Source organism: Chrysochloris asiatica, unplaced genomic scaffold (genome assembly GCF_000296735.1).
Source record: "Chrysochloris asiatica unplaced genomic scaffold, ChrAsi1.0 scaffold00096, whole genome shotgun sequence".
Classification (NCBI taxonomy): domain Eukaryota; kingdom Metazoa; phylum Chordata; class Mammalia; order Afrosoricida; family Chrysochloridae; genus Chrysochloris; species Chrysochloris asiatica.
This window is the reverse complement of record NW_006408614.1, coordinates 2,350,317-2,377,526: the sequence shown is the minus strand read 5'-3', so window position 1 is coordinate 2,377,526 and position 27,210 is coordinate 2,350,317. Positions and strand designations below refer to the sequence as shown.

At 46.4% G+C, this 27,210-nt stretch overlaps 1 protein-coding gene across 1 annotated transcript in view; it reads right to left on the bottom strand.

Annotated features, from left to right (window-relative positions):
- The window catches only part of CAB39 (calcium binding protein 39), a 33,311-nt gene extending 6,373 nt beyond the window's left edge, over positions 1-26,938 (bottom strand). Inside the window, exons 1-4 of the mRNA XM_006866730.1 lie at positions 26,793-26,938; positions 9,686-9,850; positions 7,224-7,342; positions 1,007-1,175 (exon numbers count right to left, since the gene is read on the bottom strand). Coding sequence (XP_006866792.1) covers positions 1,007-1,175; positions 7,224-7,342; positions 9,686-9,850; positions 26,793-26,906 — 567 coding nt within the window. The 5' untranslated portion in view covers positions 26,907-26,938. The remainder of the gene's footprint in view (positions 1-1,006; positions 1,176-7,223; positions 7,343-9,685; positions 9,851-26,792) is intronic.
- Between the last annotated feature and the right edge of the window lie 272 nt (positions 26,939-27,210).

Below are 27,210 nucleotides of genomic sequence, written 5' to 3'. Positions count from 1 at the left end.
TTCACTGTTTTACTTTGCACATGAACAGACATACCTGAGGTCTTATCTACTGCTTCTGACCCCCGTTTGACTGGTTTGGGACCTAAGTCAGCAGGGAGCTCGCACACCTAATTCTGCTTCCCTGTGAGGCCCAGGTACCCAGGTGTCCCTCACCTGAGAGGTACAGACTTGCCCTGTCATAAAACTGAGTCCTCACAAGCAGAGTCACCATGAGTCATTGGGACAGTGCTCAGGGTCTCTGAGCAGGACACCTCCAGGTTACACTAGACGCCGACATTACAGTTCTAGTGCTCCATACTTATTTATATTTATGAAATTGACATACACCAATTTATATACATACAACTGCCATACATCAACAGGTACTTTATAAAGAGGCCAAATAAGCATACAAGGGCTTACTGCCATGGTAAAAAAAAAAAAAAAAAAATTCATAAGAGAACTGTTTCAAAAAGTTCATGGAAAACTGGAATTCACAATACGGGACTGTCCCCATGAACGCTTAGTAGCTCCCTTGTACTTAAACTAGAACATCGGAGGTCAGGTGTATGTGGTGGGGGCGGAGACATAGACGCCTCGGAACAGCACAGCTGGGTCTGCCCCCACTGCAGCAGATGACCTCTGGCATGGGCAAGAGATGGCAGAGGTGGGCTAACCGTGCCCCCACGGTCACAATGTGAACATTTTATAAACAGAAGCCAACTCATCCAACAGGGTCTGACCCAAAGACAGTCCTGCCCTGTGTTGCTGCTCACTTCCTGTACATGCACCTGAATCCTGTACTTAACAGGCACTTGAACGGAGTTTAAAGTTTCGTTTTGACCAGACAGGATTTCTGACGCGTACCCACTTTCGGGTGTGAGTGCCATGTGAAGTAAAGCTGAGTCCTACATATAGGCCGGCGCTATCTTCTCTCTGCCCACGAGGGGGCAGCGGTGTGTAGGTGAGGAGAGCAGAGGCCAGGAAGCAGGACTGAGTCTACTTAGGTGGCTCTCTTGAACCTTACCTTGAATGTGGCAAATGCATCTGAGGCTATGTCAAACGTTGACATTTCCACATATCTGAAGAAATCATAAAACTGTTCTGACCACAAAATGATTTTTGCAAGCGGTTCATGTCGTATGCATTCTCTTAACATGATTCCACAATTTAGAGCGATTTCTGGCGATTCATACCTGCAGAGACAAAGCCGGCATGACAGACCTTTATAACTGGAAGTGTGACAAGTGTCCTGGTTAAACACACGCATATTAGTTGGTGGTGACAGACTCGTCCCAAATGTCAGGGACAGCTGTGAGGGTGCCAGCCCCAGGCGCAGCCAGCTCACTCTTTAAGCTAAGAGAGCTGAGAAGAAACCTGGAGTCAGCCCACATCACGGTGAGCTGAGTTGTGCTCTCAATCAGCTGAAATCAAATTAGAAGCCAAACCAGCTTTGTTCTAAATTCTAAGTGTTTAAAAACAGTTAGCCGGTTAAAAATACAGCATGTGTCCTGTACTTTGCTTTAACAACCACGATGGTCCTTTTAAGACTCTCAGCAGCACGACGTTGCTAGCTATATTATTTTACTTTACAAATAACTGAATGTGGTTTGTAGGTACTTTATGGGCTGTGGCTCTCTGCCTCCTTTGAGCTACCCACCCCGAATCTTCCCACTTCAGCATCACCAGGCAACCTTGCAGGCTTCTCTAAACTGTCTCTCTCCATCCACATCCACAACCCTGCAATGGCGTCCTGGTCAGTGGCTTTGTTCAAACTCGAAATTAACCCTTTTGTGATCCGTGGAAATATAGCGCCCACCTACACTTTCCACCTCTGGGTGTAGCTGCTTTCAGTGCACACTGTCATCTGGTGAAGGGCTATAAAACTGTATGAATCTGGAGAACTGGGCCACATCCCATCAACCCCAGCAGAAACCTTTCAGGGAAACTTTTCAGGACATGTGTTTCCATAATTGTATCAAAATTTGTATTACTTAAAAAAAATTTTTTTTCCATTTAATTAAAAATGTTCTCCATTACTGAAAACACATGGCTTTGACAAAAAAAAAAAAAAAAAAAAATTCAAAGCAGAAAACAATGTTGAAAAGGTTAGCAACACCCCCCACGAGCTTAAAATACTGCTTCTTGCTAATCAAATGAAGGCAAACCCCTAGCCTGAATTTCCAGTCTTCCCCATCACATCTCCTCTGGTCCACTGTGACTGCTCACTCCCCAGAGCTCCCAGGTGACAACCTTGTTGTCACCACCTGCCATACTGGTCATTCCTGCCCCTGTACCTTTGTCCTACGTGGTAAGCCACTGGACTGGGTGTGTTCTCTCCCTCTGCAAATGTAATGCTTAACCACCTCCGGCCATTTCTTCATCTTGCCTGCCCATGTCTCACTGACCAAACCCACAGGTTCTCCTGATGAAATCCTGTAGAACCAGTTTCTTATCTCAGGTTGTGCCCCGATGTTCTTTTCTATCGCTACAGACCTAGTTGGGGTTCCAGTGTACTGGACTGCTAACTCCAAGGTCGGTGGTTCAAACCCACCAGCTCCTTGGAAACCTTACACAGGGTCGCTGGGAGTCCGAACTGACTCGATGACACTTAGCAATGAAAACAACACAGATCTGGGTGGGGTTCCAGTGTACTGGACTGTTAACTCCAAAGTTGGCAGTTCAAACCTACCAGCCACTCCTCGGAAACCCTACACAGAGTTGCTGTGAGTCGGAACTGACTCGATGACAATGAACCTAGGTGCAGACTGGCTCTCAGGGGCTAAATGTGTGTTCACAAAATGGCCGACCATAGAGCTCATCTTGGCTGCTCTTTAGCAGGCAGGAGACTAGCAGGGAAGGCCAGACAGTTTGCTACAACAAGTTGGGCAGGTTTTGATGAACATTCGTCAAGCTTATCTTAAATGAGTAAGCCATAAACCAATGATTACAATGCAAATAGTTATGCCTACAAACCCCATTACACTAGAGTGGAAAGCACATTAATACTTAAACTGCCAGGAAAACCACTTCAGCAACAAGATTCTTTTCAAATGGATACTAATATTGGCAGCAGAGCAAACCCCAAATCCACTGCCACTGTCGGTCAATCCGACTCCTCCAGACCGGAACTGCCCCATGGGGTTTCCAGGCAGTGGCCTGTAGGGACACAGACTGCTTGTGGTGTCTACCTCCTGTCTGAGGGGAGCGACACTGCCTTTCAACTCACAGGTGGGCACACATTGGCAGCTGTTGCTGTGAAGGGCCGTTGAGTGGGTTCTAACTCACTAGCGGTTCTACGCACAACCGAAGGAAGGAAAGCCCGCCAGCCTCGCATTCCTGGCCATGCTGGAGTGCACGGTTACAGCCACTGTTTCAATCCAGCTCACTGGGTGCTCATGGTGGTGGTGGTGTCTTCCTCTTCATCAATGACCCTCCACTTTACCACGCATGACAACCTTGATCCCTCCTGACAACACGTCCAAAGTGCTGGCTCTATTTCTTCCAAGAAGGATTTGTTTGTTTTTCTGGCAGTCTGTGGTACTTTCCATATTCTTCACCAACACCATTGTTCAAATGTATCACTTCTGTCTTCTTTATTCAGGGTCCAGCATTCGCACGTAGATGAGGTGACTGCAAACACTGTGGCTTGGGTGAGGCACAGACTAGCCCTCACTGTGGCAGCTCTGCCCTGGCACACTTTAAAGACTTGTGGAGCAGAATGCCATCTGCTGCTTCCACGGGCAGTGACTGGGGATTCAAGTAAGATGAGATCCTAGACCACGTCAGTATGTAATTTATTGCCATTACGAAGCCCCAAACCCACGGAGTGGATGCCGACTCACAGCGCACTTCAGGACAGAGCCATCCCAAGGGATTTCCCAGGCTGTGCGTCTTGATGGAAGCAGACTAGACTGCCCCTTCTCTCTCCTGTGGGCTGGTGGGCTTCAACCACCGACCTTTTGGTTAGCAGCCAAGCACGTAACCACATCAGCAGGTTGTTAATGCTAAGTGTCTGTGAGTTGGTTTTCAAGGAGCAGCAGACAGGTTTGAACTGCTGACCTTACAGATAGCAGTCCAGTGCTTATTCTATAGTGTCATACCAGGACCCCCAAAATATCTCACATCAAAATATTTATAGCCTAAGCAGATGATTACATTTTATGGAAATCATTTATTTAATCAACAAAAGTACAAAATGTTAAAAGGCTCCTTGACCTGTTTCCAGGTCGGATGCAGGGAGTGTACAAAACTAACAAGGGGCATCTTGAGCCAGAAGCAAGAAGATACCAAAGACTAATAATGGGGTCCCGACAAAAGAACACAGGAGCCACGTTGAAGACACTCCCAGGGGCCTACAATGGGACAATTTGGACATAAACTTGAATTGACAGAGATGCTTAAACACTCACCTACTCACTGGTCATGTGTGAAGTGGCTAGGTCATCAAGTGACTGAGATAAAAGTGGAGAAATAAAAGGGGTGGAATCAAGCATTCGCTTTGTCTTTCCCATACTGCTGGTTCTTCTTTGGCGAAGAAACACACTCAGCACATGGAGAAGGAATGGATGAGATATAGACCTGACCAATCTGCAGGGCACTGGGCGAAAGGCTCAGACCAAGAGCACATAAATCCACTCATCAATCTACTTACTACAGCGGGACAGCCAGTACTGCCCAGCAGGGATCCACAAATGTACACAGGACACAAAGAATTCTTGTTTCCACACCCCTCAAAAAAACCAAGTGCCTGCTAATCTAATCACACTCTACCTCTAACCACCTAGTGACAGAAATGAGGGGCTAGAAGAACATGCTAAGTGAGACCCTTCTCTCTCACTGCCATTCAGTCCATTCTGACTCATAGCGACTCTACAGGACAGAGGGACCAGATGATCAGAAGAATGATGATGCACGTCAACTATGGTGTTGGTGGCTGGTATGGTGAAAGCACCATGGACTGCCACAAGAACAAACTGCCACAATGCCCCTTAAAAGGGAGACTTTGTCTCACGTAGTTTGGACAGGTTGTCAGGAGGAACCAATCCCTAGAAGGACATCGTGCTTGGTGAAGTAGAGGGCCAGTGAAAAAGGCCAGACTCCGACGAGATGGAATGGCACAGTGGGGCAGACCCCGGCAGCGTCTGGCAGGGTCGCTAGGAGTCAGGGCAGCCTTGATGGTACCGAGTAACAACTACAGGACGGATGACAACGGTCCCAGAGGGTTTCAGAGGCTGCAAACCTTCATGGAAGCAGACAGCTTCATCTTCCTCCTGAGGAGCTGAAGGTAGGTTTGAACACTCGCTTTGTGGCCACCAGGGTTTCTAACATGCAACCAGAGAGCTGCAAATCCATATTATGCGATTTTTCTCCCAAATGACCTAGCTGTTTCAACAAGTGGCGGAAAAAAAAAAAAAAAAAAAGAGGGGGGCGGTTGTACTGAGGAGAGGTAGGTAGGATTATAAATTAATAAGAGCTAAACTGTGAGATGGAAAATTAGTTTGTGTGTAAAGTTTCATCCAAACCACAATAAAATGTACATAAAATGAAAGCGCATGTGAAAAGTCCGACCAATGGGATTCAGTGTGTGAGCCTCATCTGGAACCTGAGCGAAACAAATCCACTGTGTAATGACGTTTTTGTAGAAAGGCAGGAAATGGGAAAACAGATGGGGCATCAGATCCTGTTTGCAGAAGGCACTGTTGACTGGCACATACCTGGTGATGGGGACAAAGGCTGAGCCGTGTCACCGTGAGGTGGCAATGAAAGGGAGCAAGGAACAGATGGACCCGAGTCACCCAACATGAACAATCATTGCAGCTTGGTGTCCATTTGTCCCAGCACTGGCTCAAGGGGGAGGGAGGCTCCCTATCAGCTGCATGGCCACATCTCTATCAGCTGCATGGCCACATCTCTCTTCCTCCCCGCTCAGGTGGAGACTTCCATGCTGGCTCTCTTGGAGGAGAGCTGAAAACTTTTTCTTTAAACTGTATCTCAACAATCTTTAGGATGGTGTTTTAAAATGTGCACATTTGCACTGCTGGCTAAAGTAAAGTCTTAAAAAACAAACAAACCCGAGCATTTAGGCAGCGCTAGCTCAGAAGGAAGAGTCCTGGCGATACCGTAGGGTCAGCACTGGACGGCTAACCACAAAGTCAGCAGTTCAAACCCACCAGCTGCTCTCAAAAACCCTGGACAGGGCTGCTATGAGTCAAAACTGACTGCACTGCACAACACAACTCAATGGAAAAAGCAAGATTGGCTTGAAAAAAAGGACCCCCGAGTCACGTGGAAGCGGCTCTAGAACACCAGCGAAGTTGCAGACACCACCCTGCCTGTTCACACATGCAACCCCAGGGTCACACAATGGCTGGGATGCCAAAAGCTCTGCCTAGCAGCCTGAGAAGCAATAGCACGACAGGAGGCCCCAAAGGGAGAGGAGGAGGCAGGACGCGCTGACTCAGGTGTGGTCTCTACAAGCTTGAACCTGGGGGAGTGTGAACCCAGACAGACAACATGGAAGCGAGGGGAGGAGAGGCCCGTCAGCAGCCAGGCCACTCACACACAGGACACCACACACGCACACCAGGGCCGCAAACAGCGCTGGAGCCAACAACAGGAGGCGACCTCGCCAATCAGGGAAGCTCGGTGGGGAGGACGATGAGGAAGAAGAGGAGGAATTGAAAGTTTCGTTTTTAGGGTGTTTTGGTCATGCTTGTGTTTTAGATGGACAGACAGACGCCCAGCTTAAATGTCTGGTTTGTGCAGTCAGGCTCCCGGGAGCTGCAGTAGGTATGACTGGCCCCAGGCAGGCAGAGAGCAGAGGGGGATCAACTTCACAAAGGAAGTGTTCTGGCACTGGGGCCCTCTTCCAGCAGCTCCCATAGCCTTGCAGTGGGTACATGTCCAGGGATGTCTAACACGTGGTGTAACTGAGGTTTTAATAAAGCACAACTTTGGGGTTTTTTAATTGTCCAGAACAGAGACACCTTGCTTCACTCTTTCTTTCAGTCAGGTTCCATCTGTGAACCCATGGTTCACTTAATGTGAAAGCCCACCCTAGGGCATCTGCAGGCCCAGTTTCGCACAAAGGTGGCATCTTCAGGAGGGGCGTCTGTACCAGATCTGTGGACAAAACGACAGAGACAATGCTCCCCCCACAGTCCACCCTGGCTTTTTGCTCAAGGCTCTCGTTCGCTCTTATTTTTGAACTAAGAATATAAACTTTACAACATTGTACGTACCCTTTCAATAACATGAACAAAATATTCTGTTGGGTGCAGATGTATTCAACAGTAGGAGTTCTTGTACCAATTTGTCTTCTGAGAATATTGTTGAAAATTTGAGCCACGTCTTTTTTGCCCTAGTAGGAATACAATCATTAAAACATTTACCTGACTAAACACAAAAATACCCGCTCACCCACCCAAATCAACTCACATAAAGAAAAGCATTGCATATTTCCAGCTCTGAAGAAAAATCTGTACTTGACAACATTCACAGACATGAACGTTTTCTTACTTTCTCTCTTCGTTTATGATCCCCAATACTACGTTTGAATAGCTATTTTTAACTTGAACGATATGCTGACACAGTGAACGCTCACAACGTTCCACATGTAGTTTTAACTCCTTCAAGCTCAGAATCATGCAGACTCAGAAATGAACAACAAAGCCCTGTTTCTCCGTTTACGATAAACCCGGAATCCCACCCACACGGAACTAGAAGCTTCAATAAGGCTGCTCTAAGTCCTTTCATAAGGAGCTCTGGTAGCGTAGTGGTTACGAATCGGGCTGCGAACCTTAAGGTCAGCGGTTCGAAACTACCAGCCCCTCCGCGGGAGAAAGATGAGGCTTTCTACTCCCGTAAGGATTTACACCCTCGGAAACCCTGTACAGGGTCGCTATGGGTCGGAACCGACTCGACGGCACTTAACAACAACAACAAGTCCTTTCATATGTGAGCACGGTAACACTGAAGGAATTCTGATCGAAGCTTAGCCGGGTCTGTTTAGGAACCACTTCATCAGCATTAATAATAAAGGTGCTGAGGACTCTAGGAGGTAAGCTGTTCAGAGCTCAGAACTTAACTACGCCTGGTACTTTATTAAACCAAACAGATGATTCGGTCACTACCGAATGGAAACTTGCATGAGAAATTACCACATGGGGAAGTGGGCCCCAAGAACCATTTCAGAATGGTCAGTTGTTAGAGGCTGAACAACAGTCTGCCTCCAGCCTGCAACACACTGAGACCCCTCAGCTCATGGGCCACATTGGGAGCAGTCAGGATGAGTTCCAGGATCCATTCAGCTTTTTAAGATGCCTTCAAAGTTCCAAATGAATATGGAGTCCTGTGGCCAGACTGGGGAAGTGGGGCGTGGAGGCTGACAAAGGAGGAAGTAGACATCTCAGGCCAGACCCAACTTCAAAATAAGCACCGTTGCTGGAGTCTGACACACTATTAAAAACATATAAAACCAGTTCTATACACTGAAATGTCCCAGTTCTTCTATCTGCTCTATAGTAGGACAGAAGTAAAATTTTCTCTTAATAAAAAATGTTATTATCAATATTATATCCAAGGAAACATACTTCCTGAAAATGTAATTGGGTTACATGTCTGTATTTTCTCCCTCTGAAGGACCTGTACACATACACACATCTAATCATCCAGGCTGGATTTAAAACAAAGCACACCCCTGACCAAGAGGTGAGCAAAGACCCTGTCACATGGTGTGCCCCTAGCCTGCAGCGGGCCCTCATTCACACCGACTTCATGGTCACACTCGCTGTTATTTTAAGGGCACGACCCAGCTGTAAAAGCTTGGGCAGCAATCTGAAATGCCTTCGAGGGCTAGGTAGGAAGTGCTCTGGGTCCAGGCGGCCCTGAGGCAGAAAGTGAGCGGTGTTGTCCTTGGTGGGTAGAGGCTGGGCTCCAGTGAAGGGCCACAGAGGACAGCAGGCCCAGCGTTGCCCGAGTCAAAGAAACGAGGAACTGAGGACTGGAATAAAACCTGCTATTCACATGTTTTAACAATTCCAAAGTCTAAAAGCGCTGCGGAGCAAACACCACACATGTGAGGTAGAGGCTTAGGGTCCCTACTCTGGTGGATTTCCAGCAGGCAAAAGAGACAACAGCAAACTGCAGAAACTTACCAGAGGAGGAAAATAAACATTTCCCACTAAAACGAACGGTATAAAAGTGGAAAGCGGTGGAAAACCTTTGCGGCCCTGAAAATCATGGCAGTCCTGTGGCGTTTGGCTCTCCCAAGTCACTGTGTAACTAACTGGGCGTTCTCTAAGAGAGCTCATCTGTCTCTCACATTCTGACTTTGCACCATCTTTTTTAGATTCCTTACTTCGTAGGAGCCAGGGACCAGCAAATTATAAGCAATCCACAACAGAGCTCTCACGTTATGAACGAGTTCCTAAATATAGCTTAAACAAAAGGGCATCAAGAATACCTTAGAAACTCCATACACAACCCCATCAAACTGGGGGAGGCGCCTTGGAACAGGCCCAAGGTCCCTGTGGGTTCCTGCCCTGGCTCTGTGATGAGGAAGGCAGACAGCATGTGTCCACAGGGTGGGAACCCCTGTACCGAGGCCTCAGCAGGACCCCGACAATGCTTCCCAGGAGAAAACACACGGGAAAAGCCTACGAGTTGGGTTCTGTGTTTGGCCACTAAGAGACCGACTGTTTACCTCAAAGTCAATGAGCTGTAGGTCGGCCACCAACGTGCTGAGGAGGCCGCTGTTGTAGAGTTCCTGCGCCAGCTGGGCCACGGCTTCCGTCTGCGGCTCCTTCTCGTTGGTGCCGTACAGGATTTCTTTCATGGCCACCAGGTTTTTAGAAACTTCTTCTGTAGCCTGGGTTTGGGGAAGGGTAGTTGGGGAGAGAAGGAAAAAAAAACATTCCTTTTAAAAAACACAACTTGCTTACATTTGTCAAATAACCTCTCTCGGTTCTTCAAATACAGAAGTGAGCACAACACCCGAGGGGAGGCAAGTCCCGCTCCCCACTTAGGAGCAGGAAGACCGGCGTGTGCACACCTCGCATGATGACACCGTATACACACAACAGGGGCTTCCACTTCGCCGTGAGCTGGGGGGCACCATGACCTTGGAAGAAGAGCCTGAGTGGGCTCCGAGTGTGAAGACCCCAACACGCCAATACTGCGGAGAGGAATGGCAGGGGCCAGGGCAGAAGGCATATTGGAGGAGAGCTGCTGGCGGAAGGGCGAAGGCGGGAAGCTGGCGAGGCTTCCACTTGAGGCCAAGATGGAAGACCAGGGAGCAGTTACTCTCCACCCACTCCAAAAGAGACTAGCCAAACGATGAAGTAATGGCCCGCAGACGATGGACTTCATGTGGGCAGGACAAGTGATTTCTGAGAGAAGGGAACACAACGTGAGGTGAACCTCACAGAGGCCGTGGGATTGCACTCACAGCGCAGAGCCACTGGTCCTCTCGAGTTGAGGAGCTAAGACTGGGAAGGGGCAGTAAGGAGGCCAGAGTCTGCTTTCTTTCTTTTCTAATGCTTACAGACCCTCCTCCTAATAAGCCCGTTGTGCCACCTGATTCAGAACCCAAGTGACAGAGTTGGACTTGACTTTTTCCAGTCTCCTGTCACCATCCTATTCTCTGACAGCAGTGTAGCACCCCATATTTCAATGTATAGCTCTCTGAATAGGACTTTTCTAGGCCAAGAGATTAAAAAATGTAGCAGCAGTGTTCTCTCCTAAACTAATCACATATGTTGCTTTTCCGATTCCATTTTATTAAGCTCTATTCTGAAGCGGACTCTCCTTGACAGAGAACGTGCCACCCAGCAGGCAGTCACTACTGTTTTCTGAGTGTGTCATCTGCTGATTTTATACCCGGGGTCTCCACTCCCTGTAAGGAACACTGGTAGCATGGTGGGTCACACGCTGGGCTGCTAACTGCAGTGTCAGCAGTTCAAATCTACCAGCGGCTCCGCAGGAAAAAGATGATGGTGGTTTTGCTCTATCAAGATTTTACAGGGTTGCGATGAGTCAGCACAGACTCCACAGCACGTCACCTTTACCACGACCTCTCCCTCTGCTCAACCAATGCTTTGAAGTTTCTTAGCAACTTCCACATACCTCAGTGGATGCTCTTCTTTGCAATTATTTTATGATTTTGAATTTGAATTCAAACCAGACTCTATGCTTTCTTCTGGTAACAAGGGGTGAGGGAGAATGAAGGGTGGAGAGACTGGGGTCAATCAGAAGATGATCTGTTGTACTTCTGGGCTGGATGGCTACTTGTAATGTCTCCTCCTTCCCCTTCGACACCGATGGAGTTTCCTGCTAACTGTATACCCGCTTATCCATAATAATCCCCCGACTACTGTGTGACCCTCCTGCCGTCTCAGTAACTCACCCTGTGTGCTACCAAGGTTTGAGAGCTGGTTCACCCCGGTTTGATCCCACACTGAAAATTTGCCTTTCCATCCCAGATGTACTGAACCAGAATCTACATTTTAACCAGATCCCAGGGAATCCTATGTGCACACCAGAATGTTAAGTTGTCATTAATGCTGCTGAGTCCGTTCCAACTCATAGTGACCTGGCACAGGGTCTCCACGGCTGGAAACCTTAGGAGAAAGCATCCTTTTTCTCTCATGGAGCAGCTGGTAGGTTTGAACTGCTGACCTTGTGGTTGCAGTCCAGTGCTTACCCTACAGAGCTCCTAAGACTCTTAAGATGGATGGTTGGTGGTGGTGTGACACCAAGTTGGTTCCGACTCACAGTGACCCGTACAGGGGTTCCAATGCTGCAGCTTTAAATCTCTATGGGGGCAGAAAGCCTCATTCATCTTTCTCCCACTGAGTGGCTGATAGATTTGAACTGCTGACCTTGTGGTTAGTAGCCAGCTCGTAATCCACCATGCTAGCTGGGCTCTGTACGCTGTTGTTAAGTACCCTCAAGTTGGTTCTGACTCACAGAGATCCTGTGTATTGTTTCTGAGGAGAGGCTGGTGAGTTTGAATTGCTGACCTTGCTGTCAGTGTTTATCCTAGAGCGCCACATCAGGGCTCCTAATACATCAAGTGACAATGTAGACTCTCAGTCAGTGGGTCTCAGGTAGAAGGGCCAATTCTAAGTAGGGGTTGAACCAGAATGAGCTCATTCTCATCTCCTCATATAGTCAATTTCCCTCTCAGCAGACTTTTCTCCTGTCAGTCTTCAGCATGGTCAAGATTCCCATGAACAAATCAAATAAAGGTCGTAACTCCACAAACAGCTCCCAGCTACTCCCCACTCCTCAGGCTGCCCTCAGTCTTGTCCTCAGCCTTACACTGATTTCTACCCTAGTATTGGGTAGCATAGTGGTCACACTCTGGTAGCGTAGTGGTTACAAATCAGGTTGCGACCCGCAAGGTCAGCAGTTTGAAACTACCAGCTGCTCCGCAGGAGAAAGATGAGGCTTTCTGCTCCCGTAAAGATTTACAGCCTCGGAAACCCTGTTCAGGGTCACTAGGGGTCGGAACTGACTCCAAGGCACTTAACAAAAATTGTACTGGCTTGGGGCTCGTCTCCAACACCCTACGTGTCACTAAACACACTTCCCAGTCTGCGCTGTACACGTGCTCTCAGCAGCATTTGATGGTACCCACCACACGCTCCTCTCAAAATCCCTTTCCTCGTCCTCGGCAGCTCACTACATCTTAATTCCCCCTCCTTTCTCTACTAGAAGTAGTCCTGGTTGCACGGTGGTTAAAGCACTCATCTGTCAACCAAAGGCCAATGGTTCGACCCAGCCTCTCTGAGGGAAATAGGTGGCGCAGTCACCTTGGAGACCTGTGGGCAGTCTGTTCTGCCCGACAGACAGGCCAGCCCTACTGAGGCAGGATGGACTCGACGACAGAGGGCCCGGGTCTGGTCACCCCTCTGGTTGCTCCTCTCTCCCCCTTTTGGCTCATCCTCCTCAAGGATACAATTTACATTTCGGGGCTTTCTCCTATTTTAATGGCTAAGTGGTCTCACTCACTAAACCAAAGGAGAAGGGGAAAGTGTTAGAACTAGGGCTCCAAGCACCTATTACTAAACAGGAGCAAACATCTCTCTAAGAAGGGGCAGATCTGTGAACAGTTCGGTGTAGTTCAGAGCAAGCATCCGACTAATGAATGACAACAAACAAGCTAGGAGAGACACTGGCTAGTTCCCCAGGCTGGTCAATTTACTTCACGAGTGGATGCCCCAGGTGTGGTCCCCACATGCAAGGACTGCTCCAAGTGTAGACGCCTTGCCTCCCTGCACTGCTGAGGCTGATGGCAGCCACCTCCTGCGTTCAGTGTTCACCTGAGGAACAAGTGGTCAGCACTCACGGCAGAACCGAACACAGCGTGTCTACACTGCATGTGGCTTTCCCAGACAAGTTTGCTGTGATTTGCCTGGTGCTGAATTGACCATCTATCTCCCAGTGACCTTACATTAATTTCAAGTCAGAATTGAATGATTTTACAATCCGTATTTTACATTTGTTTTTTTTTTTTAAAGATGAGCAAGGAAAAAAGGCCAAAAACAAAGAGGATGAGATAAATGAAATTGTCAAAACGTTCACCGTGTTGACACTAATTGGTGTATCTTCTCATTTCCGCTTCTACCCTTTTACTCCTTTCCACAAGAAGTCCCCACTCCTACAAATCTAATTTCTAGCGAGGAACTAAATGATTCGTATGTAGGTGGGTGTTGTAAGCACACTTCAAAAACAAGTGCCACAAACCATGCTAAGCACACACCTAAAGAGTGGAGGGGTACCTGGGCAGGCAGGCAGGCGCTCAACTACTCAGAGGCAGATCATGGCACTGGTGGGTAATAGACAGACTGTGTTCTGCTTTCCGTGACTGGTAATGGTCTATGTGGAAAAATCACCAGCATGAACTACAAAATGAAAATCATCAACTTTTTTATGAATAGTTCTGATCAATGAGATTAGGTCCCTATTTCAACGATGGCCTTCAGTTCTTTGTATAGCTCACGTGATTTCTGTTTCCCATTACAAGTCGAGAAAATGAACAGCTGCATGTGTCACGCACGGAACCAGCACTCTTGGCTGATCTTGTTTAGCCCTGACTTGACGTCTCCCTCAGCAGTGTTCACAGTAAGCACCGTGCTTGGACCCATCCCGGCTCCACCTGCACTATGTCAGCATGCTCGCAGTCTCCCTGACCACATCCTCCTATCTGCTGTGTTTCACTGCAGCTCAAGGTCTCCCGTTCCTGGAAACCATCTAAGACGACCTTTACTGATAACTTCAGCTTCCAGAGTTCCGAGCACTGTTGAAAGAGTGCTGATATCTGTGCACACGTGGCTCACCAACAGTGCAGGCTGGTGGACTGCCTTCACCCCGATCAGAGAAGACAGTCCTCCAAGCAGGGCTGATTTCCACCTGCACCTTCCAGAAGCAAATACTCCTGGACGTCTCCACTCTCCTCAGGGTACTTTCATCTCTTTCTCTACTCTGTACCTGAGCCTCTAGCTTCACTCCTACGGTGAGACAAGACTTTCTGATGAAAACTACTGTATTCCATCCCAACGCCTCAACACTCCCGCCACATTCTCTCCCAATAACAGTGCAGACTGGAGAACTGCTGCGGCCTGAGTGAGTTGTTTTTTTCGGTCCTGAATTGTACCGTTCACTTCCCTAAAAACAACGCCCATAAGTGTATCGGTAAGAGTTCTGTGTGGCCACTGCACTGGCTTATGGCACCAGATGTGAAGCAGAGTGCTATGGGAGGGACGGTGGGTGTCAGAAGAGGGTCAAGAAGGCAAGGCTGTAGGGTGGAGGCATATGTGACCTCCTGGTTTTTATTGGAATGATTCTATTTCTCTCTTGTGAGGAAGTCAGGCATGGACCCCACTTGGTTTTTGCAGGGACATTTTCATCAGTTGACAAGATATTCCAAGACAAAAGCTACACCTAGATGGCCAGTTAGCCTTATATTGTATTTCCTGGGCACCGACCACTTTATGAACAGGAATCAATGCTTATAACTACACGGCCATGAGGAAGCACGTGAGCAAACACTCCTGTCACTTGGCTGGAAAATGGTGAACGAGGATCGTGCCTCCCTGATCAGCTGGTACTTATCCTGACTGGGTGAGAAGCATAGGATTTGGTTGTGACAAGCCACTCACCCTGTGTAATTCTTCTAAGCAGCCACAGGAGAGGCGGTGGGGAGATGCCCCCGTGGAGCAGACTCACAGAGGCCTGGGGGGGACTGGGCAGCAGCAATGTTCCCTTGGAGCAGCATGTCCTGGCGCTGCCAGTGTTAACCCTACTCCACACGCTCCATCGATGTCCCACAAACACCACACATACCCAGCGGATTACCTTTAATTGGACCCTTACATTTTTTTAAATTGAAATATTTTAATGATATAGAATCAAAATATCTCAATGACAGTGACCGGTGTTGGGAAGCCCACACCAAGCGTCCACTACACTAGTCATATCAGAGCTGTACTTTCCCGCTTCCCAGGTGAGGAGGTAGGTAACGGCACTTCAAGTTTTTAAGGGAAGCATCCATAATGGAAGGAGCTCAGGTAGTGTAGAGGTTGCGAGTCGGGCTGCTAACCTCAAGGTCAGCTGTTCCATGGGAGAAAGATGAGGTTTTCTGCTCCTGTGTTGTTGTTGTTGTTAAGTGCTGTTGAGTCAATTACAACCCATAGCGATCCCTTACAGGGTTACTGAGGCTATAAATCATTACGGGAGCAGAAAGCCTCATCTTTCCCCCGCAGAACAGCTAGCTGGTAGTTTCAAACTGCTGACCTTAAGGTTTGCAGCCTGATTCGTAACCACTACGCTAGCCTCAGAAACCATATGCAGGGTCGGTGTGAGTCGGAACTGATTTCACGGCATACCACCACCACCACCACCACCACCACCACCACTATACCCTTCCTCAGTAGAACTAGGCCTCCGAGACTTTCCACTGAAGGTTTCCTCATTTGGAAACTAAAACGAGGTGGACCAAAATAAGCAACGAGCAAGCCAAACACTGGTACAAAGGGACTATTTCAAGACTTCCAACAACTTCTCCAAAGGCTTCATCACTGCCTGCACTTCACCATGATTGGAGAAAGTCACTCAGACACAAAGGTACTGTTGTTAAGGGCCGACTCACAGTGACTCTGTATAAGGTTTCTGAGGAGTAGCTGGTGAGGAGTTTGAACTGTCAACCTTGCGATTCAAACTGATCTTGCAGTCGAGTGCTTATCCTACAGTACCACAACAAGACTAGATATTATCCTTTCCCTGACAGTGTTGTACATTAGGACAGACTTTGGAAGGCCCTTCATGGCAACGAATGCATACCACTGCTCTTCAACCGGCCATTCTAGACAAGGTAGACCATATGACTGTCCGATTCCAAATGGCCAATACCAGTCCATTTCAGCTCATGCATGCCTAGAATATCGATTTTTCTGTTTTACTTTTCAGGACTTCCAATTTTCCTAGGTTCCTACTTCATACATTCCAACTTTCGATTATTAATGGATTTTGAGTTGTGTCCCACAAGCAAAACAAGGTCCCAAACGCTTTGTTTCATCATATTACTTAGGTTGAAGCTCCTTTGAGGGGGCAGCTCTTTCCCAGTCTCCTAGCATTATGTCAGCCAATGTTCCATTGCTAGTCATAAGGTTTCCACGGGCCTGTTTTTATAAAAATACATCTCCAAGTCTTTCTTCCTAGTCTGTCTTAGCTGGAAGCTCTGTTGAGACCTGTCCACCGTGGGTGATCCAGCTGGTACTTGCACTATCCATGACATAGCTTCCAGCTTCACAGCAACACACAGGCCACCCCAGTGCAACCCAATGACAGACAGTGGTGCTGGGTAATGTACAGAAATGGCCTTTTCGTTTGTGAATTAGCCAATGGCCTTATAAAATTACTATATTTCATCATCATAATAAAACTAAAATGATAAACCATTTCCCACCCTCTAGCTGAGGAGTCCTGGTGTGGTGCTGTAGGATATGCACTAGACTGCTAACCACAAGGTTGGTGATTCAAATCCACCAGCTGCTCCTTGGAAATCCTATACAGGTTTGCTGTGAGTCAGAACTGACTCGACAGCACACAACAACAACAATCAGAGGCAGACTGAAAAGAAGAGACACTGCTAGTGGACATGTAACTTGGCACAACTTTACTGTCGGGTAATGTGGCAAAATGTTATCAAAAAGCAAAGGGTAACATCCCTCTGACTCGTCCAATTCTACTTCTCAGGATTTACAGTAGGGTTAAAAGACAATGTTTTACGTATAAGCAGCGTCATGTGCAATAATACCAAAGACTTTAAATCTTCCACTGAACTGATTAAACCGTGGTATTCCAGCTTAAGAGACTATCACGGAAGTTGTATGTGTAACAAGCAGATCTATACTAACATGCAATGATGTTTAAACTGAGAACTAAATAAACCAACCAAGTTACAGCATAGGACGATGTCCCCCTCTCTCTGGTGGTGGTGCTGACGGCGACTGTTGAGTTGGTTCCGACTCGTAGTGATCCTGTATAGGGGTTCTGAGGCTGTAAATCTACGGGGGCAGAAAGTCTCATCTTTCTCCAGTGGAGGAGCTAGTAGATTCGAAGTGCTGGCCTTGCAGTTAGCAGCCCAACTCGTATCTCACTGTACTACCAAGGCTCCTTGTGGCCCCGTAGTTATTTCCTTATTTGCCCCAGAGAGACAGAAAGAGCTAGAATATGCATGAGAACCTAAAAGGACAGTCCCATCAGGGGAAATGTAGTCATTATATGTGGAAGTGCAGTGAAGGATGAAGTTTATTTCTTCTTTCAATTATAAACACCCTTTCCCCTAACTTCTAACCAAAACAAGATCTCTACTATCAGCTCCCTTATCGGAAGTATCTATCCAGCTTTTCTCAACCATGACGAGAGTGTGGGAACTTGGGGGCCACATGGTCTATGTTGCAATGACTCAACTCTGCTGCTGTCATGGGAAAGCAGCCATAGATCGTATGTAAACGAATGGGCCATGTTTCAATAAAACTTTATTTACAAAACCAGGAGGTGGGCTGGCCCCGGTTGCACTTTGCTTACCTCTACTCTGGGCTACTACTTTGTATTCAGTCCATTAAAACTATGGGAAATGCTTGATGTGTGGAAGGTGATGGGCAACAGGGAATATAAACTTGGATTTATTTGTAAACAACTATTAACTCAACTCTCCCCAGAAATCTCATCTCTTCCTTACCCATAATCTTTCCTTGTCACCAGAATTCCCTTATTAAGTTCACCTTCTGCTATTACACAGGAATCTTTTTCAAAACATATCCAGACAGACCCACGCCCCTCTAATTTTGCCCCCAATTCTTTCCCAATGGGGATGTCAAATGGAGGAAAGTCTGGCGGTTTCTTACAACGCGAAGCCTACACTTACCCCATGGTATAGCACTTGCGCTCTTGTGCGTTTATATCAGAGTCATGAAAACGTATGCTCACATGAAAATCTGTACAAAAACTTTTGCGCAGCTGTATCTGTAACTAGAAGCTGCAAACAGTTAAACGTGCTGTGGTATATCCCTGCCATGGAATTTCACAAGCCACCCAAAGAAACTACTGACCTACACGATGACTTGGCATGGATCCCACTGTGAAAAAGCCCATCTATGATCCGACTGATAGAGTACTCTGAAAATAACAAAACTGTAGAGCTGGCGAACACACTGGTGATTGCCAGGGCTTAGGGATAGGCATACTTCGTCTCTCCTACTTTGGACATATTGTCAGGAGGGAACAGTCGCTGGAGAAGGATGTCATGCTGGGTGAGATGGAGGATCAGAGAAAAAGAGGAAGACCCCCAATGAGGTGGATCAGCCAGGTGGCATCATTGATGGTGTCAAGTGTGGCAGCGGCAGGATCAGACTCGATGGCACCTGACAACAACAACAACAAGGATAGGCAGGGAGTCCTGGTATGGCGCTGTAGGATAAACACCGGACTGCCAACCACAAGTTTGGTGGTTCAAAAACACTAGCTGCTTCTTGGAAACACTATCTAGGGTTGTGATGAGTGTGAACCAATTTGACAACCCTTAACAACAGTAAGAGAGAAAGACAGGGAGGAGACGAGGTGTTTGTTGTGACCATAAAGGGTGCCAAAACAGTTTTTCATTGGGGGGGGGGGGCGGTCCTACAAAGCTACCCACTGGGGAACACGGTAGTAGTATCATGGAATTTCCCTGTACGTGTCTCATAACATTGGCAAATCACTGTATATTTCAAAACACACATTTAATTCAAAGCCAGGCAACAGTGGACCTCTTTAGCTTCTCAGTCTAACCTCAGTACATCCTTAGGTTGTACACAAGGCTCTTTTTCAATCTACCTCAACCTGCGTCTCTAGTCTCACCTATAGTTAGGATCCCTCTATCTCCACCCTTAGAAAGTCGCACTGACCTTGTCACTGCTTTCTGAACATGCCATCCTTTAGCTGTTTCACAGTGTATTTTCTCTCACTTTTTTACTGTCAATAACCTGAAAACTCATCTCCTCAAAGGCCACGTCAAACAGAAGCTAGCTCTATCTGTGCATATCTCCCACAGAGATGGGAACTGCTTTACTACCTACCCCCTTGAACTTCACTCAGCCTCCCAAGTACCTCTCCCTCTCTCATGTGTTAGTTACATGTCCATTTTCCCTGTCAGATGACCCACACATCCAATCAGGCACACAGTCTGATGCGGCTTCAGTGGAGCTGGGAATTTTCTGCAGGTGGTGATACCGAAAGCTTAGGCAGTAGAGGGTAGCAGCCTGGCTGGCCACATACTGTGCACAGAATCCAGATGGGAATCACTCTTTAGAAGTCTTTTTTTTTTTTTTTTAAGTTATTATTATTGACAACTGAGCCAAAGAACCCGGATAGTTGTTTCGGAGGGAAGGGTTAAATAATGTACTGTTTTGTCTTGTGTTTTTCTTTTTTCTAGGTTTCTTTAAGTTCCTTCTTTAGCAAAAGAGTCATTTTAAATATGAGAGACCTCTAAATATATACCAGTCTGTATTAGCTGCCATAAATTTCAGTTCATTCTCAAAAGGGAACTCATTGAAAAAAGAAGGAACTCATTGAAAAAGGAAATTCTTAAATCAAAGCAAATGAAGAAATATGATGTGAGGTAGAATCTGAAAGTAAACTGACAAATAACGGGTGCTAAACCCTGGATAATGAGAACAATTCTATCATCACACTAACGCATGTGCTAAATGTTTGCTTCTGTTGCTTTTAAGGCCTCCAGGCCCTACAGAAGCTGAAAGATCATGGACTAAGGAAAACCTATGAATAACCTTCTGGTGCCAAAGATGACTCTCAGCAAGTTTAGTGACTATGAGTCACTGCTGAAGGGTCCTACTTGGGAAAGGCTTCTCCTAGCCTCCCTCTGAGATATGCCTGAGACCAGTGAATACAGCCATTCAACATGGCAAACACACACATTCACAGAGGAGGACGGCACCAGGCCTGGGCTGAGTGAGGTAGCCAGGCCTTCTTTATATAGCAGGGAGTGGGCAGAGACGGGGTGGGAACAGGCAGCACTGGACACCACAGCTGGGTGGCTGTTTCCAGGAAAGAACAAATCTTTTCTTCCCTCTTCAGTGCCCTAAAAATAAGCAGGGTAAAACTACCCACATTTTTAAGATCTAGGGCAACTAGACTCGTACCAATTCTTTTTTAAAAGCTGTGGCATAGCTCCTAAGAGACTAATTTATCTGAGGCTTCCTGGTGTGGTGCTGTAGGATCAGCACTGGACTGTGCACCACCAGGTTGGCAGTTCAAACGCACCAGCTGCTCCTCATAAATCCTACACAGGGTTGCTCTGAGTTGGAATTGACTCGATGCCACTTAACAACAACAATCTATTTGTATCATACACGATTCTTAATATGGCAAGCGTGCAAAATATAAAACAAGTAAAAATACAAACACACCACAAATAGAGGATTACATATTCCAATGTTGTGTTTATAATTCTGTCTAAAAGATTCGGACATGACCTGAAACAGGAAATGCTGGTGGAGATAGTGAAGAAAGCAGAATCAGGCCTACTTCTACCAGGTACGTGGCAGACCCAGGCGTGACGTCTACTGTCATAGGTTACTTAGGGTACACCATCCATTGCTTTCTTCATCTGGATCATGCAACGAGTAACAGAAAATGATTTGACCTCAAAATAAGATGAGCTGCAAAGTATGGTGTTTGATCAATGTACAACATGTCAGTGAGGCCAAGCTTGAACCCCTTCTCCCACACTAAGTGGTTCCTTAATCCATGCTGAAACACTGCCAGAGACAGGAAACGTGCTGTCTCCTGAGGAAGCGAACTTCCACATATTATTGCTCCCAATATCAAGACAAAACTGGAATCCTTGTTTTGCTTTCACACACAGGTCTTAATTCTGTTCCCTTACATAGGAATGTTACATTGTTAAGTGCTGTTGAGTCGGTTCCGACTCACAGCGACCCTGTATAGGGCTTCCAAGGAGCGGCTGGTGAGTTTGAACCGTCCACCTTGTAGTCCAATGACTATCCTACAGCGTCACACCACAGAAATAGCTCTGTCCCTTTCCTGACATTAGATGGTGCCCTAAAGACATTTATTTCACCAAGAGCTTTAGCACTTCTCTCTCTCGGAAGCTGTTCAGTGCCACCGAGTCGATTCTTACTCACAGTGACAGTTTCCAAGGCTGTAAATCTTTATGGACGCAGACTGCCTCATGTTTCTTCCATGGAGTGGTGGTGGGTTCAAACGGCTTTTCAGTTTAACCATTGCGCTACCAGGGCTCCTATTTCCTAAACTCATTCTGCTCAAATCTTTTCTCTGCACATTTCTAAGTATGCCCCCGGCCCCCAGGCCAAGGCTCTGCACTTCCGCATGAGCTTGTCACGTCCTCACACACTCCAGTCGCTCTACATGGATGTGGGATGTGGGATGTGGGATGTGTCCACTCAGAACAGAAGAGCATCACTCTAAAGTTGCTAGATTTGAACCTGCACTTTCAATAGCCTTTCGGACTGTTTTATCTTTACACAGCCTATTCTCAGGGCTCACTCACAATTCCAGCTGGTGTATGGGGCCGGAAGATCCATTTCCTTCATCTCTTTGCTGTGTTGCAGTTGGCATACTACAGACTGCTTAAAGCACACACTTCACACACTTGAATGGCCTGTCACAGATGTTTACACCTGCAGATCCATCACTACCACCCAGAGAATGAACACACCCATCACCACCACGTGTCCCAGTGTCCCTCTATAACCCGCCCTCCTGCTACTCCCCCAGACCAAAGCCACCGCCTCTCTCGGCTTTCTGCCACCGCAAATTAGCTGCATTTTATAGTCTTACATGCTGTAGGATCAGCACCGGACTGCTAAATTAAGGGTTGGTGGTTCAAACCCACCAGCTGCTCCTTGGAAACCCTAAACAGGGTGGCTATGAGTCGGAACTGACTCGACAGCACTTAACAACAACACAGAAATATAATCATACATTAAAGTCTGGCTTCCTTCAGCCAGTCAGAACAACAGTTATTCTGTGATCCATTCATGTGGTTGTGCACACCAATAGTTCATTCTTTTCTTACTGCTGAGTACTATTTTATTTTATGGATGAACCACAGTTTATCCACACACCAGGATCGTTTCCTGTTTTGGGATATCACAAATAAAGTCACTATGAAAATGTATGCACACCTCTCCATGGACCCGTATTTCTTGTTTTCTTGGGTGGACTCAATGGTAGATGTTCAGTTTCACTTTTAAAGAAACTGCCAAACTCTATTCCAAAGTGCTGTAGAGTCTTCTATTGTAATCAGTTGGTATAGTCAGTATTGTCCATTTCAGCCATTCGAGCAGATGTGCAATGGTACCCACCCCACTGTGGTTTTACACTGCACTTCCCTAACAACTAGTGGTTTGCATTTTGCTAAGTGCTGGTTCCCCCATGTACATATTTAGTAAAGCATCTATCAAAATCTCTTCAAAAAAAAAAAAATTTGGATTTTTTTTTTATTGTTGGATTTTGAAAGTTGTTTTTAAGATATATTTTGGATGCAGCCTTTGGTCAGATAGATACTTTGCAAAGATTTTTCTCTCAACTTGTAGCTTGTCTTTTCATTCTCTTAACTATCTTTTGAAGATTTGTTGTTGTTGTTAAGTGCTGTCAAGTCGATTCCGACCCATAGCGACCCTGTAGAGGGTTTCTGAGGAGCAGCTGGTGAGTCTGAACTGCCAACCTTGCAGTTCAAACGGTTTTGCAGTCTGGCACATTAACCCACAGCGCCACACCAGAATTTCATGAAATCTAACATCACTTTGGAGTCCTGGTGTGGCACTGTAGGATAAGCACTGGTCTACTAACCACAGATCAGCAGTGCAAACACACCAGCTGCTACAAGGTCAGTGGTTCAAACCTACCAGCCACTCTTCAGAAATCCTATACAATGTTGTCATGAGTTGGAACCGAATCAGCAGCACCAATATATTCGTTTATAGAGTATGCTTTTAATGTGACAGCTAATGAGCCCTCCACCTCTGTTACTGCTCAGAGTTGTTTAGACCACTCTAGGTCCTTTGTTTTTCCATATTCATTCTAGAATCAGCTTGTCTATAAATGTCACTTAAACACGGGATTTTCACTGGGATGACATTGAATCCAATGGGGAGAACTGACATTCTTATGCCCTAGACCATTAACATGTTAAGTTGTTGTTGTTGTCAGCTGCCATCGAGTTGGAACCGACTCATAGCGACCCCATGCACAGCAGAACGAAACAATGTCCGATCCTGGGCCAACCTCACTACCGCTGCCACACTTGATTCCATCAATGATGCCACCTGGCCAATCCATCTCATTAGGGGTCTTCCTCTTTTTCTCTGACCCTCCACCTTACCCAACATGACATCCTTCTCCAGCGACTGTTTCCTCCGGACAATATGTCCAAAGTAGGAGAGACGAAGCTTAGCCATCCTGGCCTCCAAGGAGCACTCTGGCTGCACTTCTTCCTAAACGGATCTATTGGTTCTTTTGGCAGTCCATGGCACTTTCAGTATTCTCCTCCAACACCATAACTCAAAGGCATCAATTCTTCTACGATCTTCCTTATTCACTGTCCAGCTTTCGCATCCATATGAGGTTATTGAAAGAGTGACTAACTACTTCCGAATCGTTAGTCACTGAAAACTGTATGAATAGCAGAGAAACATGTTTTAGCTCCCATTTATTTTGCAGCACTATTTTATAGTTTTCAGTGTTTGCCATTTTTTATTTCTTTTGTCGAATTTGTCCCTAGGTATTTCCTGATATTTCATGCTATTATGAAGAGTATTTTTAAAATTATAACTACTGATTGTTTACTGCTACTGTGCAAAAATACAATTGATTTTTTAAAAGGATCTTGTAACCTGAGGAATTCACTGATTAGTTTACTTGCTCTTTTTGTACATGCCTTCAGCGTTTCTAAGCAGATGATCCTGTTGTCTGCAAAGAAGGCAGTTGTCCTTCTTCTTTTCCCACATGGACACCTTTTGCTTCTTTCTGGTGCCTGACAACACTAGCTAGAACCTTCAGCACAAAGCTGAGCGAAGACGTGAAAACAGATTTACCACTTTTCACTTGTGTACTTTTTAATTGATTTGTGTCATGACGTTTTTACAGAAAAAGAATCCACACTCTTTACTCCCCACTCCAACTTTGTAGCTGTTTGTTCTCTTTATTCTTCCAGAACTTGAGAATCAGTTTTTTATCAAGTTGCAAAAAGATTCTGCTATGATTTTAAATGGAATGGATTTAATCTTAAAAATTAATTTGGGAAAAAAATTAATTTGGGAAGAAATATCTTTCCATCTGGTAATATGGGCCAAGTTTTCTGTGCCTCAAGAGAAGACTAAGTGTTCTTCATACAGACTTGGAACTTCTTCAACAAAGTCCTGGACCTCTTATACCTTATGCTTATTCTGTGGCTATTGGGAATGAATTTCTTTTTTAAAAAATTATATTTTCTAGCTAGTTATGATTAGTGTTTAGGAAAACTAAGACTGTTCTACTCATCTAGCTAAAGAATCCAAAGTGTCCTTCAGCCCAGCACTGCACCCCCAGGTGACAGGCGCCTCTATTTGACAGCCGAGGAAACTGAAGCAATACATTCTGTATTCCAATCAGCACCAGTCTAAAAAACTGTCCCTTTCCCACTGATTCTCGTGAATTATGCAAATATACATGAATATAAAATGCTGTAAACTTCTCTCTTTACTTGCGAAAGTCGTATTTATTTCGGATTCATTTCTGTATGTACTGGACAGAATTTTCAGAACAATGACAAATAACAGATGACACCAACCACCCTGGTTTAATGGGACCACCTTTCAGAGGATGTCAAAGTTGTCTTTCAGGCTTTTAATTCAGTGACTGGACTTCTCATCTTTTTGTTCTTTTTATGTCTTTGTTGTTGTTCAGTGCTACTGAGTCAACTCTGACTCACAGTGACCCTGTATAGGATTTCCAAGGAGAGGCTGGTGGGTTCGAACTGCTGACCCTGTGGTTCTTTTAGGTCCCAGGTCCTCCTTATTCACTGTTTGCAGCAGTTGCACACATACGACTTCCTTCTGAATCCTGAACTCCAAACAAGCACCAGCCATCCCCTCCCCTCGTGGCCCCCCAGGATTTATCATTTACTTCAGACTACGGCATCGGTGTCAGCATCGGCATCGGCATCGGCATCGGCACCGGCACCGGCACTGCCATGGACTGCTCTTCAGAGCTGCCGTCTTCCTTTGAACTGAGATTCACTTTCCACAAATTCCAGTCTTTTTCTTTGTCTGCTTATCCTTCCAGCAGGTCTCTCTTGCTTAGTACTGGGTTAGCCTATAGGTTCCCACCTCGGCAGTGCTGACACAAGGAGACACTGTTCTTTGTGGTGCGGCTGTCCCACGCATGTAGATGACTAGTAGCATCCCTAGCCTCTACCCTCAGTGTGACGACCAAAACTACCTCCAGAGGTCGCCAAATGTCCGTGTGGAGGGCACAGCTGCCTCTGGTTAGAAGCCCCCGACTGAGACCACAGTACATAGTACGTGGCTGATGTCCCCTACTCTAAATGGCCCCGGATTCTGTGTTTGTGGGTCAGGGGTTCTGTTCAGGCTCTGCTTTCCTCTGCTAACACCCCTAAGAAGCCTGAGTATGAATTCTGTTAGGAGGTAGAAGACACAAGGTTTTAGTGAAAGATGATGCTCCAGACAGGACGGAGATGAAGGGCAGGATCTGGCCTGGGGGACTGGGGTGGGAGAAGTACTAGTCATGGGTGCAGGTCTCCTCCCAGGAAGAATGTGAGTGGAAAAGGATTTCAAGAAGTCCACCAAAAACACTTGAAAGAATCAAGGGAAAAAAATAAAATTAATATAAAAACCTCAATTTAAAAAGTCTGAAACTAAAACAAAGGCAAACAAACAAACAAAAAGAAATCAGAGGAAAGTTACAAATGTATGTGTAGTATTGTTGCTGTGTGCCTTTGAGTTGGTTCTGACCCATCGAGATCCTATATAGTGTTTCCAAGGATGGCTGGTGGGTTTGAACTGCCTAACTTGTGGTTAGCAGTCAAGCACTTGTCCTACAGCGCCACAAAAGGACTCCTTGCTATATGTTAATGCAGGAGAAAACTTGGGGTGTCTTCTCAGCAGGAACTGCCACCCAAATCGGGGTTTATTAAAAATCATCTCATAACTGGTTTTACTTCTGCTTCGAATCAACAATTTATAATAAAGCCAAATACATACCTTTTCTGCTTTTTTGTCAGAAACGTCCTGCTTTTCCAGAACAGCCATGCTCTCCTTCAGGTTCTTCACAATGTCCGCTGGGGATTTGTGGGACTTTCCAAACGGGAACGGCATGACGGTGAGCGACAGAGGCCTCCGCTGGGCTCGGCCTGCTTTCCCTGCAACACAGCACAGGGCCGGGTCAGCAGAGAGCCGAGGTCTTCTACCTCCCAACTGGGGCGCCTGAGAATGCCCCTTCTCCTGACTTGCAGCAGCAGAAACTGGGGACCCCACCCACCAATGCAAGAAATGACCACAGGGAGATGTAGAATGACAGGCCAGTTTCTTTTCCATCTGTTCCTCTAAGCACCCGTGTGAGGGAGACATGAGGAAGGTCACAGCAGCCACCACTAGAGGCTACGCACTTTCATTCATCACC